General features: G+C 45.5%; 1 protein-coding gene across 1 annotated transcript in view; it reads right to left on the bottom strand.

Annotated features, from left to right (window-relative positions):
• MMP20 (matrix metallopeptidase 20) overlaps positions 1 to 16,529 on the bottom strand; it is a 45,657-nt gene extending 29,128 nt beyond the window's left edge. The window contains exons 1-5 of the mRNA XM_004604811.2: positions 16,398 to 16,529; positions 8,844 to 9,091; positions 3,094 to 3,242; positions 1,050 to 1,175; positions 164 to 325 (exon numbers count right to left, since the gene is read on the bottom strand). Of these exons, the coding sequence (XP_004604868.2) occupies positions 164 to 325; positions 1,050 to 1,175; positions 3,094 to 3,242; positions 8,844 to 9,091; positions 16,398 to 16,523 (811 nt within the window). The 5' untranslated portion in view covers positions 16,524 to 16,529. The remainder of the gene's footprint in view (positions 1 to 163; positions 326 to 1,049; positions 1,176 to 3,093; positions 3,243 to 8,843; positions 9,092 to 16,397) is intronic.
• Between the last annotated feature and the right edge of the window lie 371 nt (positions 16,530 to 16,900).

Raw genomic sequence — 16,900 nt, 5'->3', positions numbered from 1 at the left:
ATTTATATATTGCAAATATGATCTTCCCAAGGGGACCTGGTGGAGACTGTGAATCTCTGGCCTAACCATCACCTCTGCAGGGATTTCTGATAAAGAACGTTTTCTCTAAGTTGCGGACCAAAACCTTTCCCTCCCCGTGCTAAGGTCAGAGTAACATCTGTACCGTACAGGGCTTGAATTCCTTTCACATCGTCCTTGGGGAGGTGGAACCCGTAGGGCCGCTGATACTTATAAGTTGGGTACATCAGGGCTGACGGGTCCGAGGAATGGGCCAGCCCCAGCGCATGGCCAAATTCATGAGCAGCAACTGTGAATAAGTTGAAGCCTAAACAACATAAGAAAGAGAAAGACAGCATCAGTATGGGGTTTCGTTTTCAGCATCATCTGTCTTCACTGGAGAATCTACATTCAAATCACAACACTTTCTTTTCACAACTAGACTATTACAAGTGTGGTGGGTTATTCTGCCCTGACCCTACAGACTTCAGTTTACTTCTTATCCCTTTGGCCAGCAGGGGCTTGTTAATGGTTCTTCCTTGACTGATGATGAAGGAAGGACTTGGACCTTGCAATGTCAGGAATACAGGAATGCAAGTCCATATTGTTACAGTCTACTCCTCAAGTCTACATCTTCCACAAGGAAGATTTTCAAATGTCCTGTGGCATATGTCAGAATTTTTATTTCCATCACCAGCCTACTTCCTCAGAGAGGATTGGCTCCCTTAGGTTTTTGTCTGCATGGAGCCTATTTGCAGAGACAAAACAATGAATACTATGTCATTGAAGAAACAAAAAAGAGCTGTGTGTTGAGAAGGAGATTGTGGCTCCTTGAGACCATGCAGAAGAAACAAGAAATAGTCAAGTGACAGCAAAACTGAGGGTAGCTCTTTCCCTTATGTGTTCCCTTTTGGAGTTTGAGCTTACTTGTTTGTCCTAGCCAGCCTCCCTAATTAAAGGGTGGCTTGGGACGTTGGACCTGAAGCTTCCATGAGGGAGGCCCAGAAGAAGGTACAAGAGTTTCCGGGTTATGGTGAATTGTGCATATATACCATTCGTTCCCATCGTCCACTTCTCAGCATTGTCAAAATGTGTATCTCCTCCCAGGCCTTCTCCAGGTGCAAAGGCATGGGCCAGAGTCCCTCGAGGCCCATCGAATGGGTAGGAATCCCCGTGATCTAAAAGAGTTGGAAAATGCCAAGGATTTAGTTTTTCTAGAAATGTTTGAGTGGTACCTGACAGTAGATAACTTCTCATATAGTTTTATTTCTTAACATTTCTTTGGAATTACAGAATCATACATATGTGAATAATCTTGAATTAAAATAAAAATGGTTTTCAGTATTTAAGGGATATTAAGTATTAAAAATAAAAAAGTTATTTTGCTACTATTATTTTTGTTTTGTTTTGGGGCTACACTGTCCATGGCCAGGAGTTACTCTGAGTGATGTTCAGGGACCAAAGGGGATGCGGGGATCAAACCTGGGTTGGCTGTGTGCAAGGCAAGCGACCTACTTGCTGAACTATCTCTCCAAATCCCCTTTGTGATTATTTTTAATGTGATGTCTATTAATTGACATATATTATTGACTATGTCCTAGGCTACTAAAGGAGAAAGATCTCATGCTCATTTGATGAGTCTCATCCACTGATTGGGATGTAATGTGTTGGTGGAGTGTGGCTTATGATTCAGCTATAAGATTCATAGTATAATGAACATGTATTTGCTTTCTGTTGCTACAACATATTTTAGTATCATTTAAAGATATGCAAAAAAATCTTATCCCTATTTTCTCTCTCTGTGTGTATGACTGTGTGTATGTATAAAAGTCATGAGTCATAAAGGTATTTGTAAGCCTATCATTCAAAAATTTACATATTTTGGAGCCAGACAAACTTACAGGGCTTAAAGCACTTGCCTTGCATGCAACTGACCCTAGTTCATTCTCCCACCCCGTGTATGGTCCTCTGAACCACCAGGAGAGTTCCCTGAGCACAGAGTCAGAAATTAGACCTGAGTACCACTGGATATGTCTCAAACACCACTAGCACTGTAGCACTGTCGCCCCATTGTTCATCAATTTGCTGGAGCAGGCACCAGTAACGTCTCCATTGTGAGATTTCTTGTTACTGTTTTTGGCATATCGAATATGCCACGGGTAGCTTGCCAGACTCTCCTAGAGGGACGGAGGAATCGAACCTGGGTTGGCTGCGTGCAAGGCAAAAGCCCTACCACTGTGCTATTGCTCGAGTCCCCAATAATTCAGGTTGTTACACTGGGTTCAAACACCAAAACCAGAATTTTACACTTTTAGGGGGCAGGATGTGTAGGCCATATCCAGGTGCTGGGCTCAGGGATCCCTCATAGTGGGGCTAGGGATCAACCCAGGGCCAGCTGCCTGCAACAGAAGTGCCTTAAGTCCTTTACTACTTCTCTGGCCCAAGATCTGCATGCTTCTGCTCTATTGGCTATATTTTACTAGCAGTGCATTACAAATAGAGTAGAGAAGGAGTAAGAGCAAGTCAGGGCTCTCATGGGAACTCTGCTGCTCAGTTTCTCATTGGCACACTAAAAGCCAAGGACGTTCTGGGGACTGTCCCCCGGGGCTCAGTGCAGGCTCCGATGGGCGACACTCCCTGACAATCTCGTGCCAGGGCAGCAAGAACCCAGTGGGAGCTGGATATGATGCGCTGAATCTGTTTGGCAGCTGAAAGGAAGGATATGTGAATTCGGGGGACTTTTTTTTAGCCCGCTAAAGATTATGACCTGGTCACGATCTTGGCCTCTGACTATCATGCCACCAGGTAAAGGGGAGTCATGCTAATAATGTGGATCAAAATTCGCATTGTGGGCTGGAGCGATAGGACAGTGGACAGGGCGTTTGCCTTGCACGTGGCCATCCCAGATTCGAGGTTTGATATCTAGCATCCCATATAGTCCCCGGAGCACTTCCAGGAGTAATTCCTGAGTGTAGATTCCCCTCACACCCTGCCAAAAAAAAAAAAAGCCAAGGGAAAAAAATTCCCTGTCGAAGGCAAATACTAAACATTTTCTCTTCTGGATTCGTGGACAAAATTCAATAAGTACCACAGTACCTCCAGTTTCGAATGATATCATGATATCTGCTTCTCCCGAGTTGACCCTGACGAAGCTCAGGGGCACGGCGCTGCTCCACGCCTGCAGGGCCATCTCCACAGCCTTGTCCACCTCAGCAGGTGTCATGGAGGACGTGTACTTGGATATTCTAGGAAAACAGAAGCAACACGTTGCCTTTTGGAAAATTCTCTGCAGAAAAGTAAGAACTGTTGTATTGTGGCAGTAAAAGAATCTGAATATTGGATATAAATTGACAATTTAGAATAGATTTAGGTCATAGTACAGTTACAATAGAATTTTCCCCCTCCAAGACAATAATTCTCCTTTACTTGTGGGAGTGTGGGGAAGGGGTATGGAGCTGCACCCCCAGCAGTGTTCAGGGAGTAATCCTGGCTACGGAATTGGGATCACTGCTCTCAGTGATCAAGGGACCAAATGGGGTGAAAGGGATCTAACCAGGGCTGGCTCTATGTAAGGCAAGTGCCTTATCTACTATACTTAGTTCTGTCCTTCATCCCAACCAGAATTTTTAATTTTGTTGTCATATTGGAAAATGACCTAAATATATTAAACAAAAAACTGGAAGGAAGAGGTAAAAGAGTTGAGCAAATCTGGTATGAAGTGATGTGAGTCTTATTATTATCACTACTTCTTTTGATTTTGTTTTTGGACCACCCTGATGATCCTTAGGGGTTACTCCTGGCTCGGTACTCCTGGTGATACTCAGGGTTCACTTCCGGCAGGCTCTAAGGACCATGTGTGGTGCCAGGGATGGAACCTGGGTTGGCCACAAGCAAGTCAAATGCCTTACATACTGGTTTATCACTCTGTCCCCATTGTCACTCTAGTTTTAAAGCGTGCTGGTCAGTCTACAAGTAACAGGAAGTTGTGTTTTCCTAATGTGATTTTAATTGAGGAATATCTTTCCCTCTAAAAAAGAGACTGAAAACTTTCCACTGTGAAACATAAAAACACGGAGTTTTGAGGTTTTACAAATTTATATTTAAAGGCTATCAGACTTTCCCCAGAGCTGTGGGAGAATGCTGTTTTTAAAATGTATTTATTCTTTTATTATTTTTTAATATAGGATCCACACCAGGCAGTGCTGGGGACCCTGGAGCTACTTCAGGAGTTATGTGATAAAATAATATATTTCTCAAAGTGCAAGTTCTAATTTCACTTTTAATTTTTAAAGGTTAGGCACTGTGGTTTACAGTACTGTTAACGGTAGTTTTTTATGCATAGACACCCCAGCAGAGACTTCCCGACACCACTGTCCCAGTGTCCCCCAACCACTTCATCCTGTTCCCTGCTCTCCTACGGTTGTAAGCTTCCAACTGTCTTTGGGTGTCTGTTGCACCTCTGTTTCTTTTCTTTATATCCCTTTTAGGTGAGAGATTGTTCGGTGTCTGTCCCTCTCCTTTTGACTAGGAAGCTCTGACTTTTATTTATTTATTTATTTATTTTGCTTTTCAGGTCACACCCAGTGATGCACAGGGCTTACTCCTGGCTCTACACTCAGGAATTACTCCTGGCAGTGCTGGGGGGACTATATGGGATGCTGGGAATCGAACCCGGATCGGCTGCGTTCAAGGCAAATGCCCTCCCCACTGTGCTATCACTCCAGCCCCAGGAAGCTCTGACTTTTAAATGTGCTCACTTTGATCGAGAAAGGCTTGAGTCCTGCATTGAATCTTGATGTGACAAGGATATCTGAAGGCAAAAGAGTATAATATTTTTTGACAAATAGTGGGTAGAGTGGGCAGGAGCAATAGCATAGCGGGTAGGGCGTTTGCGTTGCACGCAGCTGACCTGGTTTCGATTCCTCCACCCCACTTGGAGGGCCCAGCAAGCTACCAAGAGTATCTCACCCTCTCTGCAGAGCCTGGCAATACCTGTGTGTATTCAATATGCCAAAAACAGTAACAAGTCTCACAATGGAGATGCTACTGGTGCCCACTCGAGCAAATCGATGAGCAACGGGATGACAGTGACAGTGACAGTGGGTAGAGACAGTTGGTGTGTACAGGATTGGCTGTTTGGGACCCCAGGGTCATGTAGAGGAAGGGAGCAGGGATGCTGCTGCCTGAGCACTGGCATGAGAGTCCATGCTGGTGAAGAGCTAGCTCTGTGGAGTCGGCTCAGAGCAGGGACCTGCCTACTGTCTCCAGCTCCTGGATCTTGCACACAGTATGTCCTTAGTCCATACCTGACAAATAAACAAACTCATGATAGGGGCTGTCCTTAGAGCTTACTCAGAGAGTCTCACTCTCTAGACCTGGCTCACCACTAAATATATAGGTATGAACCCGAAATATGCATTTAACCAAATATCTTAAATGAGTTTGACACAAGTGATGCCATATTAACCATAAACCAAGAGCAGTGATCCTAGGAGCCCCAAAGGAAATAGCCATGTCCACCAGAGAAGAGGGTCAACATTAGCCCTTGGCACTGGGGAGGGATAGGTCTTTTATTCCAGAGATGGAGGCGAGTCAGAGTTGCAGTGCTGAAGGGGGAAACCAATTATTATTTGGGTTTGGGGGCACACTTTCCAGTGTTTAGGGGCTACTTTAGGCTCTGTGGTCAGAGGGTGCTTGGGAGGCCCACGCAAGGCTAGGATTATTCCAAGGTCAGCTGCACACAGAGCAAATACTTCAGCTCCTTTGCCATCTCTCTGGCCCAAGAAGAACCCTTAGGGGCCCCTTTAGTGCTTTCGAAATGTGCACACTGCATGTGTATCTGAGATGAACGACGACTCTAGAATGAACACCTGTAAGTCCCCTCACACAAACTTGTCCAAGTTCACTGTGTGGGCGGTGCTACCATGAGCAGAAGATGGTACTGGAGAAGAACACGGAGAAGAGTTCTCACCTACTGTCACAGGGTTGATAAAGCAATAGCAATATTTACATGCTTTGTGCACATACTAAGTGCAAGATACTGTCTGAAGGACTTTTATTATTTTCATTTGTCTGTTTGTTTTTTGGGTCACACGCGGTGACGACCAGGGCTACCCATTCCTGGCTTGGTGCTTGGGCGTGTCGTCTCTGGTACTATGGGGACCATGCTGCACTGGGATTGAACCTCAGCCTCTGGCAGCAAGAATGCGCCTCAGCCCATTGAACTATTTCTGTAGCCACTACCTGGAGTGCTTTGACTGTGGCGTATCAAGGACTCATCACAGCAACCCCTAGGTGCAAATGAACTCTATATCTTATGATTATTCCAGATTTGGACCCAGATCTACACAACTTCAAAGCTTATGCACAGAAACAGCAAGCTTCATATATGTATGTATATAATTATTTGGATGATGTTACAAGAAGTTGTTCTGAGATCCAACTGCTTGAGAGAGTGCACACTGAGATAATCTTAGGGCTGTTGTTTTTATTACATGAGGGGGGAGAGGAGAAATTGTTCAAGAGCAAGAGTGAATCAGAAGTATGAGAATGCTGAGGGAGACTTGGGGACTTCCCTCAAATATTTATCACAAGAGTATTATAGTTTGCCAAGTTCCAAATGAACTTAATCAATTCCATCTTGTCTTTGTAATGCATAGTTGCAAATTAAAATTCTATGATATAGTCTAAGAAAAATTGGAAAAAGTCTATGGGTTTATACAGAATTTTCCTATATAACTTTTAATTATCTCAGGATTGATTGTGCCTTGTTCCTAGTGGGTGTTTCTTTCCCGAATGCTTTTTGTGCAATTCTTTTGCTTAAGGGGACAAATAATGGTGTTTGAGCGCCTCCTTATGGACTCTTAGGGTCATAGCAGTTAATTCAGGCGCTGGTTCTTCCTGGCCTTCAGCCCTCTTTTGAGCACTAGGACTCAAACAAGTGTGCTGGTCTAGTTTAACAATTGGTCCATCTCTGAAAACCTTTCATTTGTAGCACATTCAGCTTCCACATTGTATATACTCTCACTCTGGCCAATTTCAAGGTACCAAGTGTTGGGGATCGACCCACGGTGAGACGTGTGCAATGCAAGGGCCTTACCGTCATGTTATCTCTCTGGCCGGTCATTGCATTTTTAGTAATGACTAGCAACCAATTTACACAATTCTGAAGGTACTTAACAAATGGCTCAGAATTTCAGAAAATTTCCAGATGACTCCTGTGCACTGGTAGGACTGGCGCCAGCAAACCTTGTTTGCGCTATTCACTGCGCACCTTTCCCAGACTAATGCCCAACAGATGTGCGCATCCAAACAGTGAAATCTGATCTTGGCCTGGAAGGCTCTTTGACACAAGTTCGGAATCCTTAGCTGCAAGTTCTGGCTGTCTTAAGGCCATATCTTCACCCTCATTTTGGGCCTTTCTCCTCCTTGACCTGCTTCTCTGACTGCACACAGTGCAGGGGTCTGGGCTAGTCTCAGAGGTGGGTCTGGGCTCTTGGGGTCAATTCTGAAATGAGTCCCCAATAAACTGTGAGTTGGGTGGAGATTCTTATTAGACTTGCCTCCTTGTCCAGAACCTTTCTTCCGTTTTGGGCAGGAGGAGACCAGAAAGACCAGCTAAAATGTAGGGAGGGGAGAGAGTAGGGGTTTGGGGAAACTGGGGATACGGCCCCCTACTTTGGCTTAAAATCAGGATCAGATGTCACTTCCTGGTCTCTAAACAAGCAGGAAGTTCCTCCACAAGTTCCCATAAGTTTCTACTTCTATCTCTAGTTTCACACTTCTCACACAAAACTGCAAATGGCTGCTAATGTGTGTGTCTCTCTCCAAGGACTATGGTCAGGGATGGTAATATATCATTGTTATCTCCAGAATTAAATTCCTTTTGGGGGCTGGAGCGATAGCACAGCGGGTAGGGCGTTTGCCTTGCACGCGGCCGACCCGGGTTCGAATCCCAGCATCCCATATGGTCCCCTGAGCACCGCCAGGGGTGATTCCTGAGTGCAGAGCCAGGAGTAACCCCTGTGCATCGCCAGGTGTGACCCAAAAAGTAAAAAAAAAAAAAAAATTCCTTTTACTAGGCACTTACCAAATCATCAATGACTGATTTCTTGAATTAATGAAAAGGTGAATCTTTTTTAGTATTTCTGATAGATATTAAAATAAACCAACTTGCTGGAGACTGGAGCTCTATGTAGTACAGAGGGTAGAACACTTGCCTTGAACTCGACCTACTCAGGTTCAATATCCAGAACCCCATATGGTCTCCTGAACATCGCCAGGAGTAATTCCTGAGTGCAGAGCCAGGAGTAAGCCCTGAGCATTGCTGGGTGTGGCTCAAAAACCAAACACGTTTTAAAAAATTGAAAAGAAAACTGGTTGGTACCATAGATTATTAATCCTACATTATTTTATTTGAAGACATATGTGCTGTCATTAACTGGTCAAATTATAATGTCAAAGATAGCTAGTGATTTTAACAATATTAAACAGATTTTCTAGTGAATTTTTCAATTGTCATTGTCTAAAAGTTAATCTTAAATTCATATTCTTTCCTTACTGTTGTCATGAGTTGTGCTTTTTATTGAGATCAGAAGGGAGATGCTGGGGGCTGGACCAATAGCACAGTGGGTAGGGTGTTTGTCTCACACGTGGCCGACCCGGATTCGATTCCCAGCATCCCATATGGTCCCCCAAGCACTGCCAGGAGTAATTCCTGAGTGCATGAGCCAGGAGTAACTCCCATGACCCAAAAAGGAAAAAAAAAAAGAAGGGAGATGCTTTTAAGAGAAAAAGGAGAGAGAGAGAGAGTTTTCTCTTTGAATCTGGAAAGACTATCTCATTACCTGTATGTCAAAGTATTTTTTTTCCATTTGGGTTCACCTGGGAAGAGGCGATAGTTTGCCACATCAGGAACTCCACAGCGAGGCCTCTTGATCACATCCATTGTGGACTTGTCTAATTTCCCAGTGACTTGGAGGTTGAAGAATGTTTGCAGTTCCTTAATCTTCTTGACCATGGAGTTGCCTCGTCTTGCTACCAGCTCACCAATCTGATGTCCACCTTCCTTTGTGTAATACTTGTCAAGATATGCCTGAAATAGAGAGGCAGGCTGACATGTCAATGGCAGTCTCTAGGGAAAACCATTTCAGGGAAAACAGGGAAGATATCTTTGATATGCTAAAATTGATGTGCATATTCCCATTTTTTTAAAAAAGAGATGTACTTGCAGAGATATAGCATAGTCAGATATATGTCAAATTACAATACCAGTGTTTCTCTTTGGGTGGTAGGGACTTCAGATTTTTTAAGAAGATAAAAAATTTTAATCACTAGTATTTTACTTTTACAGTAAGTTGTCATTTTAAGAGGACCAAAGACTGGAGGGAAAATGATATGAGCATTTTCCCCATTGATCATTCATATCATTGGAACAAGTGACAAAAAATACAATAGTGAGAAAACACTCATTTGCAAATCAAAAAATGCCCAATTTCTCTGAGAAGCAGTTATTAGTATCATATTTTCACTATAAAATGTACATCAGCATGTGTTTTTTTTTAATCTCAGAGGCCTTATATTTCATCCTGTTATCTTTTACAAAACAGAAGAAATAGAGAAATTCAATTTCCTGGTAAAGCATCTGATGAGATGTATTCATTTGTAGGGTTGAGTGCTTTTGAGGGGCAGGTCTTCTAGACCAGATTCTTTGACCCTTGAAACAAATGAAATTAACTTTTATAGACTATAGGTGTCCCGCGGAACATAAATACTTAAAAGCCTCAGACAGATCCTTGAGAACAGATCCTTTGCTGTGATTCTGGGTGAAGAAAGGTAGAGTCACAGAAATGCAGGCTTGGGGCTGTTGCTAGCCTAGGAATTTCACCTACCCACCTGATTTCAGGAAAATAAAAGCAGCTAACAAAGTGTGTGTATTACATAGTATAAAATTTCTATCTTATCCAAGGTATTTAATTGTGTTAATTTTGTCATATTAACTCTGTATTCCACATAAACTATGTATACTGTTTGTTAACAGTAGCATTTGGGGGGGGGGCTGTACTCAGGGCTCAGTTCTGGCAGGGGTCTGGGAACCATATATGGTGCAGGGAATCGAGCCCGGGCCAGCCCTCCCCGCTGTACACGTGCATCCTTAAGCTCGCAGCTTCAGAGGCTGGGATGGCCAGACTGATGGGGTTCAAGCGGTCCCTTTCGATGAAGTAAAAACGTTAGCCAAGGACACGAGAACGAAACCTGCCGCAGAGGATACGCGTCTAGTGGCACCCCCCCCCCCTCCGCATTTCTGTTTCCATCTGGCAAGACCACATCGCGCAGGAAAACCACCTGCAGACACGTTCCCTTCGGAGACGCACGCAGCCCCACGACCCGAGGAACGTATGGGCGTGGTTTGAAGCAGGAGAGCGTGGTTTGCGTGAGGTGGGCGTGGTTTGCAGAGGTGACCGAGGCTTGCGGCAGGTGGGTGTTACTGGCAGCAAGCAGGCCTGACTTGCGGCGGATGGGCGAGGCTAGCGGCAGGTGGGCGTGGCTTGCGGCAAGCAGGGAAGTTTGCGGCAGATGGGAGTGGCTTGAGGCAGGTGGGCGTGTACTTGCGGCAAGCAGGCAAGACTCGCGGCGGGTGGGCGTGGCTCGCGGCGGGAGGGCGTGGCTCGCGGCGGGTGGGCGTGGCTCGCGGCAGGTGCTCCTGGTGGCGGTGCATCCTCGTTGCAGGGAGGTCCGTCAGTGGATGCTCGTTCAAGGTACGATGCTGGCTTTGCCTAAGTCGCGGGCGTTGGTTCCGTGTCCTCCGGCGTAAGGTGGTGGTGGTCGGCCGGTGGGGGCTCCCGGGACCCGCTGTCCGTCTACACTCGCTCCTCACTCGCGGTGCTCGCCGCCCACTGGACGGTTCCCAGAGGTAAACCCCAGCCTTTGGGTCCTGAAACTTGATCGTTCCGGGCAGGTGTCGCCGGAGCCGGCCCGGCTGGGTTCTGTTGGGGCGACGGAACTTTTCCCCAGCCCTGTTGGGCCCGCGCCTGGCCGGGGCGCCCCCGAGCCCACCAGCTCGAACCCTGGTGGGTGAAGGCTCAGGGCGGTGGTCCGTCCTGGGGCACCCTGACAAGTGGGACTCAACGCCCCCCTCCCCCGTGGGCGGTTCTGAACGTTTTTCCGACCTTTCTGTCCAGTCTGGCACAACCTGTCCCGCGAGGACCCGTGTGAAGAACCTTCGTGCCACTCGTGATGAGGGCACAGGCCGTCCTTATTTGGGGTTCAGCTGCCTCTTGCTGCAGATCTTGGGCCCGTGCTCCACCCTAGCCCACCTGTAAGACCTGGGCCCTGTTCTGGGCATGGCAGGGAGTCGCGCTGGTGGAGGGCGAGGGGCCCATCTTGGGTCAAGACTCCCGTTTCACATGAGGCGAGACCCCCCCAGAGGCCAAACACTAAAGCAAAAACCCAAACCCAGAGGCCAGAACTGTAGCGGCCCTCTTACTCATTAATCCCATTTCTAGAAAAGTATACCGTGAAAAAACAGCCCTTTAGACGAGGCGGCGGTGCAGAGATGCTCGCACACACATTGCTCACCTGTGTCTGATGGTGGTCGCTGTGCCCACGGAACCTTTGCTTTGCTATTTACAGTTTGCTGCGCTCAGTCCTGCTCGGGACCCGCTCCGGAGCACGCAGCATAGCCCCAGCCTTTTGCGCTATCTCCCAAGCGCCCAGAACTATCTTTAAAAATAAATGATAATTTTGAAATCCGTGACTTGTACTTTGGAATACTTATAACTTCAAAATGTATTTGATAGGATAATTCCCCCCCCCCCCTATTGCATAAGGACGGGCATCGAAGAACTGAGGGCAGGGCTGGGCAGACAATGGCAGAGGGTGTGCAGGGAGAATTTGGGTCCTAAGTTTAAATGATAGTAGTTTACAATTTATCCAATTCTACTTTATTTTGAAATGAAGTAATTTGTTTCCATGTCCGCACTCTCTGGAGTACCCTTAAGTATAGACCTGGAGGCCCCCCGAAGAACTGCTGATAGGACTCTGGTGGTCCACAGAGCATAGCAGCACCACTTTGCCATTCTGGGCTGAGAAGGGTCAGGAGCACATTTGTCAAATATTTCTGTAGTGGTCCCCGTGCTCCCAATATTGTACCGCTTACAGGGCCTCCCCCAAAACAAGTCCTCTCCCCACTTCCAGGGCTCAGGGTCTCCCATATGCTCTATCGCTGGTATGTCTTGACCTAAAAAGAAAATATTTGGGCTAGAGAGATAGTAGAGTGGGTAGGGCATTTGTCATGCACAGGCCGACCTGGGTTTGATCCTCGGCATCCCATATAGTCCCTTGAGCACTGCCAGGACTGATTTCTGAGTGCAAAGCCAGATGGAATCCCTGAGCATGACCAGGTGTGGCCCCAGAACAGCAATAATTAAATAAGAAAATGTTCATAAGACATAATAGGGAGGGGGCTGGAGTGATAGCACAGCGGGTAGGGTGTTTGCCTTGCACGCGGTCAACCCGGGTTCAATTCCCAGCATCCCATATGGTCCCCTGAGCATGGCCAGGGGTAATTCCTGAGTGCAGAGCCAGGAGTGACCCCTGAGCATTGCTGGGTGTGACCCAAAAAAGCAAACAAAACAAAACAAAAAGACATAATAGGGAGATATTATGGTAGGAATCAAATATAGTAACAATGAAAAAATATCTTTATGTGCAGAAATTGAAATGGAAGTAAAAACAGCACATGTGGGATGGTGAGCGAGCTTGTGTGGTAGTGTCTAGAGTGTGTGAAGACCCCATTTGGTCCCTGCCAACATATGGTCCCCTACATGCCAGCCAGGTGTAGTTCTGGTGGTCTGTACCAAAGGCTGATCATGGTGGACCCCTGAGCCAATTAGAGTGTCCTGACCCCTCCCTCCAGCACAGCTGAGGGCTGTTGATATGAAAGAAACAAAACAGCTCATTCTGGAACTGGCCTCCATGCAGCTAACCCAGGTTCAACCCATCTTTGTCATTGCATATAGTCCCCTGAGCACAACCAGGAGTAATTCCTGACCATCACTGTCTGTGGCCCCAAATTGTTTTTAAAAAATCACCTAATTCAGTGGTTTTTGTCTTTGAAAGGTTTTTCTTCTCAGTTAATAGTTATGTGATAATGAAAATTTATACTATTTTAAAGATAATTTAATAATCTACTTAGGTATAATGCTATCATTTATGAAAAATGTAGAAGTAAACTTTTTATTATGAGACTAAATAAATATCTTGACATTCCATCTTTAAAAAGTCTTCATCACTGTATCACTGTGTCACAGTCATCCCATTGTTTGTCGATTTACTCGAGCGGGCACCAGTAACATCTCTATTACACTCAGCCCTGAGATTTTAGCAGCCTTCTTTACTCGTCTTTCCAAATGATTGGAGGCTCTTTCAGGGTCAGGGGAATGAGTCCTATCATTACTAATTAATAAGTCAGAATTTAAAAGATGAAAGTGAGCGTCAAACAAGTCTACTAAAAAAAGCCAATTTTTTCATGTGTATATTATTGCATTTCTGGGCTCTTGAAGTGGTATGTGTCATTTGGAAACATTGCTAGGAGCCTTTAGTCTCAGACACCCAGCCTCCCTCTCTAGGAAGGAAATGAGAAAGAAGAAAGCAGTGTGTCAGGTGCAAACCCGACCTGGGTTCCAGCTCCCCAAGAGTCTGTGACCTGGTTGGTTCATGGACCTTACACCTTCTTCCTGTGGCTCTCACAACTAGCTTCCAGCCTCCTGCTTTCATTCATGCTTTACCCTGGGCTGCTTCACACACTCATTCCTATTCCTGACCTGCCATTCCCAGATCATCACTTGTCTGGTGCTTGAACATGGTTCATCTCCAATGTCACTTCTTCTGAGAAGCCTTCCGGGACTGCTCAGTTGAACCCATCATTGTCTGTCATCCTAGTTAGTGTTTTGCTATCTCTTAATAACTTTTGAAGTAACCCTGGGCCCTGGTGAGTTAGCTTGCCTCCCAGCACCCACTTTGTGTCCAGTCATGCCCCTGCAAGAAAAACTATAAGGACGAGTACTTTACCTGTTTTATTCACTGATGTTTCTCCAGTACTTATGCATCTATTTTGGGTTCTAGATTCAAACCCATATATGCAAGGCATGTATGTGCTCAGCTGAGCCACACCCTCAGTCCCTTCAGTGCTTAAAGCAGATCCTGGAACACAGCATGTAGTAAACATTCAATAAATACTTGTTGAGCCAGTGTTCTTAAAATAGTGATTTCTGTGTTTCCATTTCTTTTCTGTATTGTAAGATGCCAATGTTTAAAAAATGTCTATTCTTATAAACTCTAAGGTGTGACATTAATTCTTTCTAGTAACTGGGATCCACTTTGGAGGTTTGTGTGGTTTTCCAGGGAGGCTGGGTGTAACCAGGTGGAGCATTGCTGGGAGTTGCCCTTATAAAATAAACAAAAGTTCTAAAAGGGGAAGGGGGACGGGGTGGGGGAGAGGGGAATGGGATGAGGGATTGGAGAGATAGCTCAAAAAGCTTTGTATGCTTTACATGTAGGAGGTCGGCTTTGATCATTGGCCTGGCATAGTCCCATGAGCACTTATGCGGGACCTCCAAGCACAGTTGTGGGAAAGTTCCTGAGCAATGCTGATCTAAAAATACAAAAAAAAAGGAAGGACGGGGCCAGAGTGATAGTACAGTGGGTAGGGTGTTTGCCTTGCCTGGGTTCAATCCCCAGCATCCCATATGGTACCCCAAGCACCACCAGGAGTAATTACTGAGTGCAGAGCCAGGAGTAAACTCTGAGCATTGCTTTTTTCGGTGTGACCCTAAAAAGCAAAAAAATAAAAAAGAAGGATGATTATTAATAATATTCAGGCCATACTCTGCCACGGTGGTTTAGAGGCAGTAATAGATCCTGAGTGAGTGAATAGGCATGACTGGTTTTGGCCTAAATGTCACAGTCTGTCAAAATCTGCACTAGGATCACAATCATAGGTCCCCTTGGATTAATTTTTGTCTCAGTATAATACACCTTTTTGAATTCATAAAGAATCAGAGTGGCGTGAACTACATGAGCGAACATTGTAATTGGAGAGAAAGGACCTAAAGCGAAATGACTCCAGTGAAAGACAGCTTAAAACAGACCCCAGTGTTCTATGTTATTTTTAAATTTGTTCACCTAAGACTAGGCTCGTGTCAGAGGAAGTTGAAGTTGAGTTCAATAGTCCTGTACTTGGTCTCTACCATGCTGTTGATCTGCAGGGTTGACATTCAGAGTATTTAATGACTGGCGTGCATGGGTTGTGGGCGCAAGGGCTGTGTTGGAGGGACCAGCCTGAACGGATGAGTTGTATAGCAACTGGTGAGAATACACTTGTGAAAACCAGCTCCCAATGCAACTGCAAAGTGGGAGAAAGCTCTAAAGCAGGACTGGAAATCACAGACGTGCTGTCATTTTGACAGACTGTGAAAGAGAGGCTTTGGTGAAAAATATCCCATCTATAACACATCTTGCAATGGTGGGAAATTCCATCATGGAAAACTCACGTAAAGAGTGTCACTTTCTTTTTAAATGCAAGATGCACTTGGAAGTACATATACATCGAATCACATTTTGTTGTTGTTGTTGTTCATTTTTGGGAGTGTATGTGGTAAGGGCTAGGCCAGACCTGTGATACTCAGGGCTTACTCCTAATTCTGAGCTCAGGGATCACTCCTGGCTGTGCTCAGGGGATCATATGAAATTCTGGAGGTTGAACCAGGGTTGGCTGCATGCAAGGCAAGTGCCCTAACCACTGTACTATTGCTCCAGCCCCTGAATCACAAACTTTAACATGAATGATTTGTATCAGGTCCAGTAGTTCAAAATACGGAGAGTCTAAATAAATAAGGTAGTTGGGACATACATTGTGGAGGAAAGACTCAAATAAGAAGTGAGTAGACACCCCCAAAATTTGACTTACATTAGGTTTCGACCACATTTGTCTTGCATACAAGAACCATTTTCTAAATTGCGAATATAGGAAATCTATCAGGTGAATCTTAAACCTTGATTTTTAATTTTTCTGCTTATTCCCCCCTCCTGCATCATTCTTTAGATACGGCTTCTGTGTTTTTGTATTGCTTGCATTTTAGCAAGTAGCCGCAAACTGGAGCAAGAGGCCTAGATGCATGGTTATTCATTTATTTATCTAGTCATGCAGCATGTGCTGCTGATGTGCATGAGAACGTAGTCTTTGACTGTGTTATCAAGTTTATACTTAAACTCCTTCAAGGCACGTATAAGCTGGTGTAAAAACCAGAGCAGAAGTTTCCTTATATTCTCTTTGTCCCAAATAGCATTTTCCGTGCAGCAAGGGGAAGGAAAGGGGGGGGGGGGTGGAAAGATTCACAAACCTGTGCGAGGTGATAGTTGTTCCATGAGGTCCTGGGGGCAGCGGCGAGTAAGGAAGAGGCTGCAGTGGAAAACTTGAGAGTCGCGAAAAGGAGGACAGCAAAGCCAGATGCGGGGAGCACCTTCATCTCCTCAATGCGGCAGGGTAATTAGAGCAGCCCAGGGACAGTCAACAGTGCATTTGCACTTCGACCTTGAACGGCTTTTATAGAGTCAAGCAGGTCTGGGCCCTCTGAGCAAGGATGATTCATGTCTCGAAAGGTAATTATACAGTGCACTTCTCTCCCTGATGACGGGGTAAGGCCGTGATGCGCAGAGGCAGGATGGCCTCCTTCTCTGCAGCTTAGCAGCTCAAAAAAGGAGAGAGAAAGTCCCTTTTAATGAAGTTCATACAAAGTGGGCCAACCGGAGTGATTGGAGCCTAATTCCATCAGAGCATCTGGTCAACCACCAGGGGCCTTTCCCTGTTCTGAATGCAGAAAAAGCAAATGATCAGAATGTAATG

This window comes from Sorex araneus, chromosome 3, assembly GCF_027595985.1.
Source record: "Sorex araneus isolate mSorAra2 chromosome 3, mSorAra2.pri, whole genome shotgun sequence".
Classification (NCBI taxonomy): domain Eukaryota; kingdom Metazoa; phylum Chordata; class Mammalia; order Eulipotyphla; family Soricidae; genus Sorex; species Sorex araneus.
The sequence above is the reverse complement of the archived record's forward strand: the minus strand, read 5'-3'. Positions and strand labels throughout refer to the sequence as shown.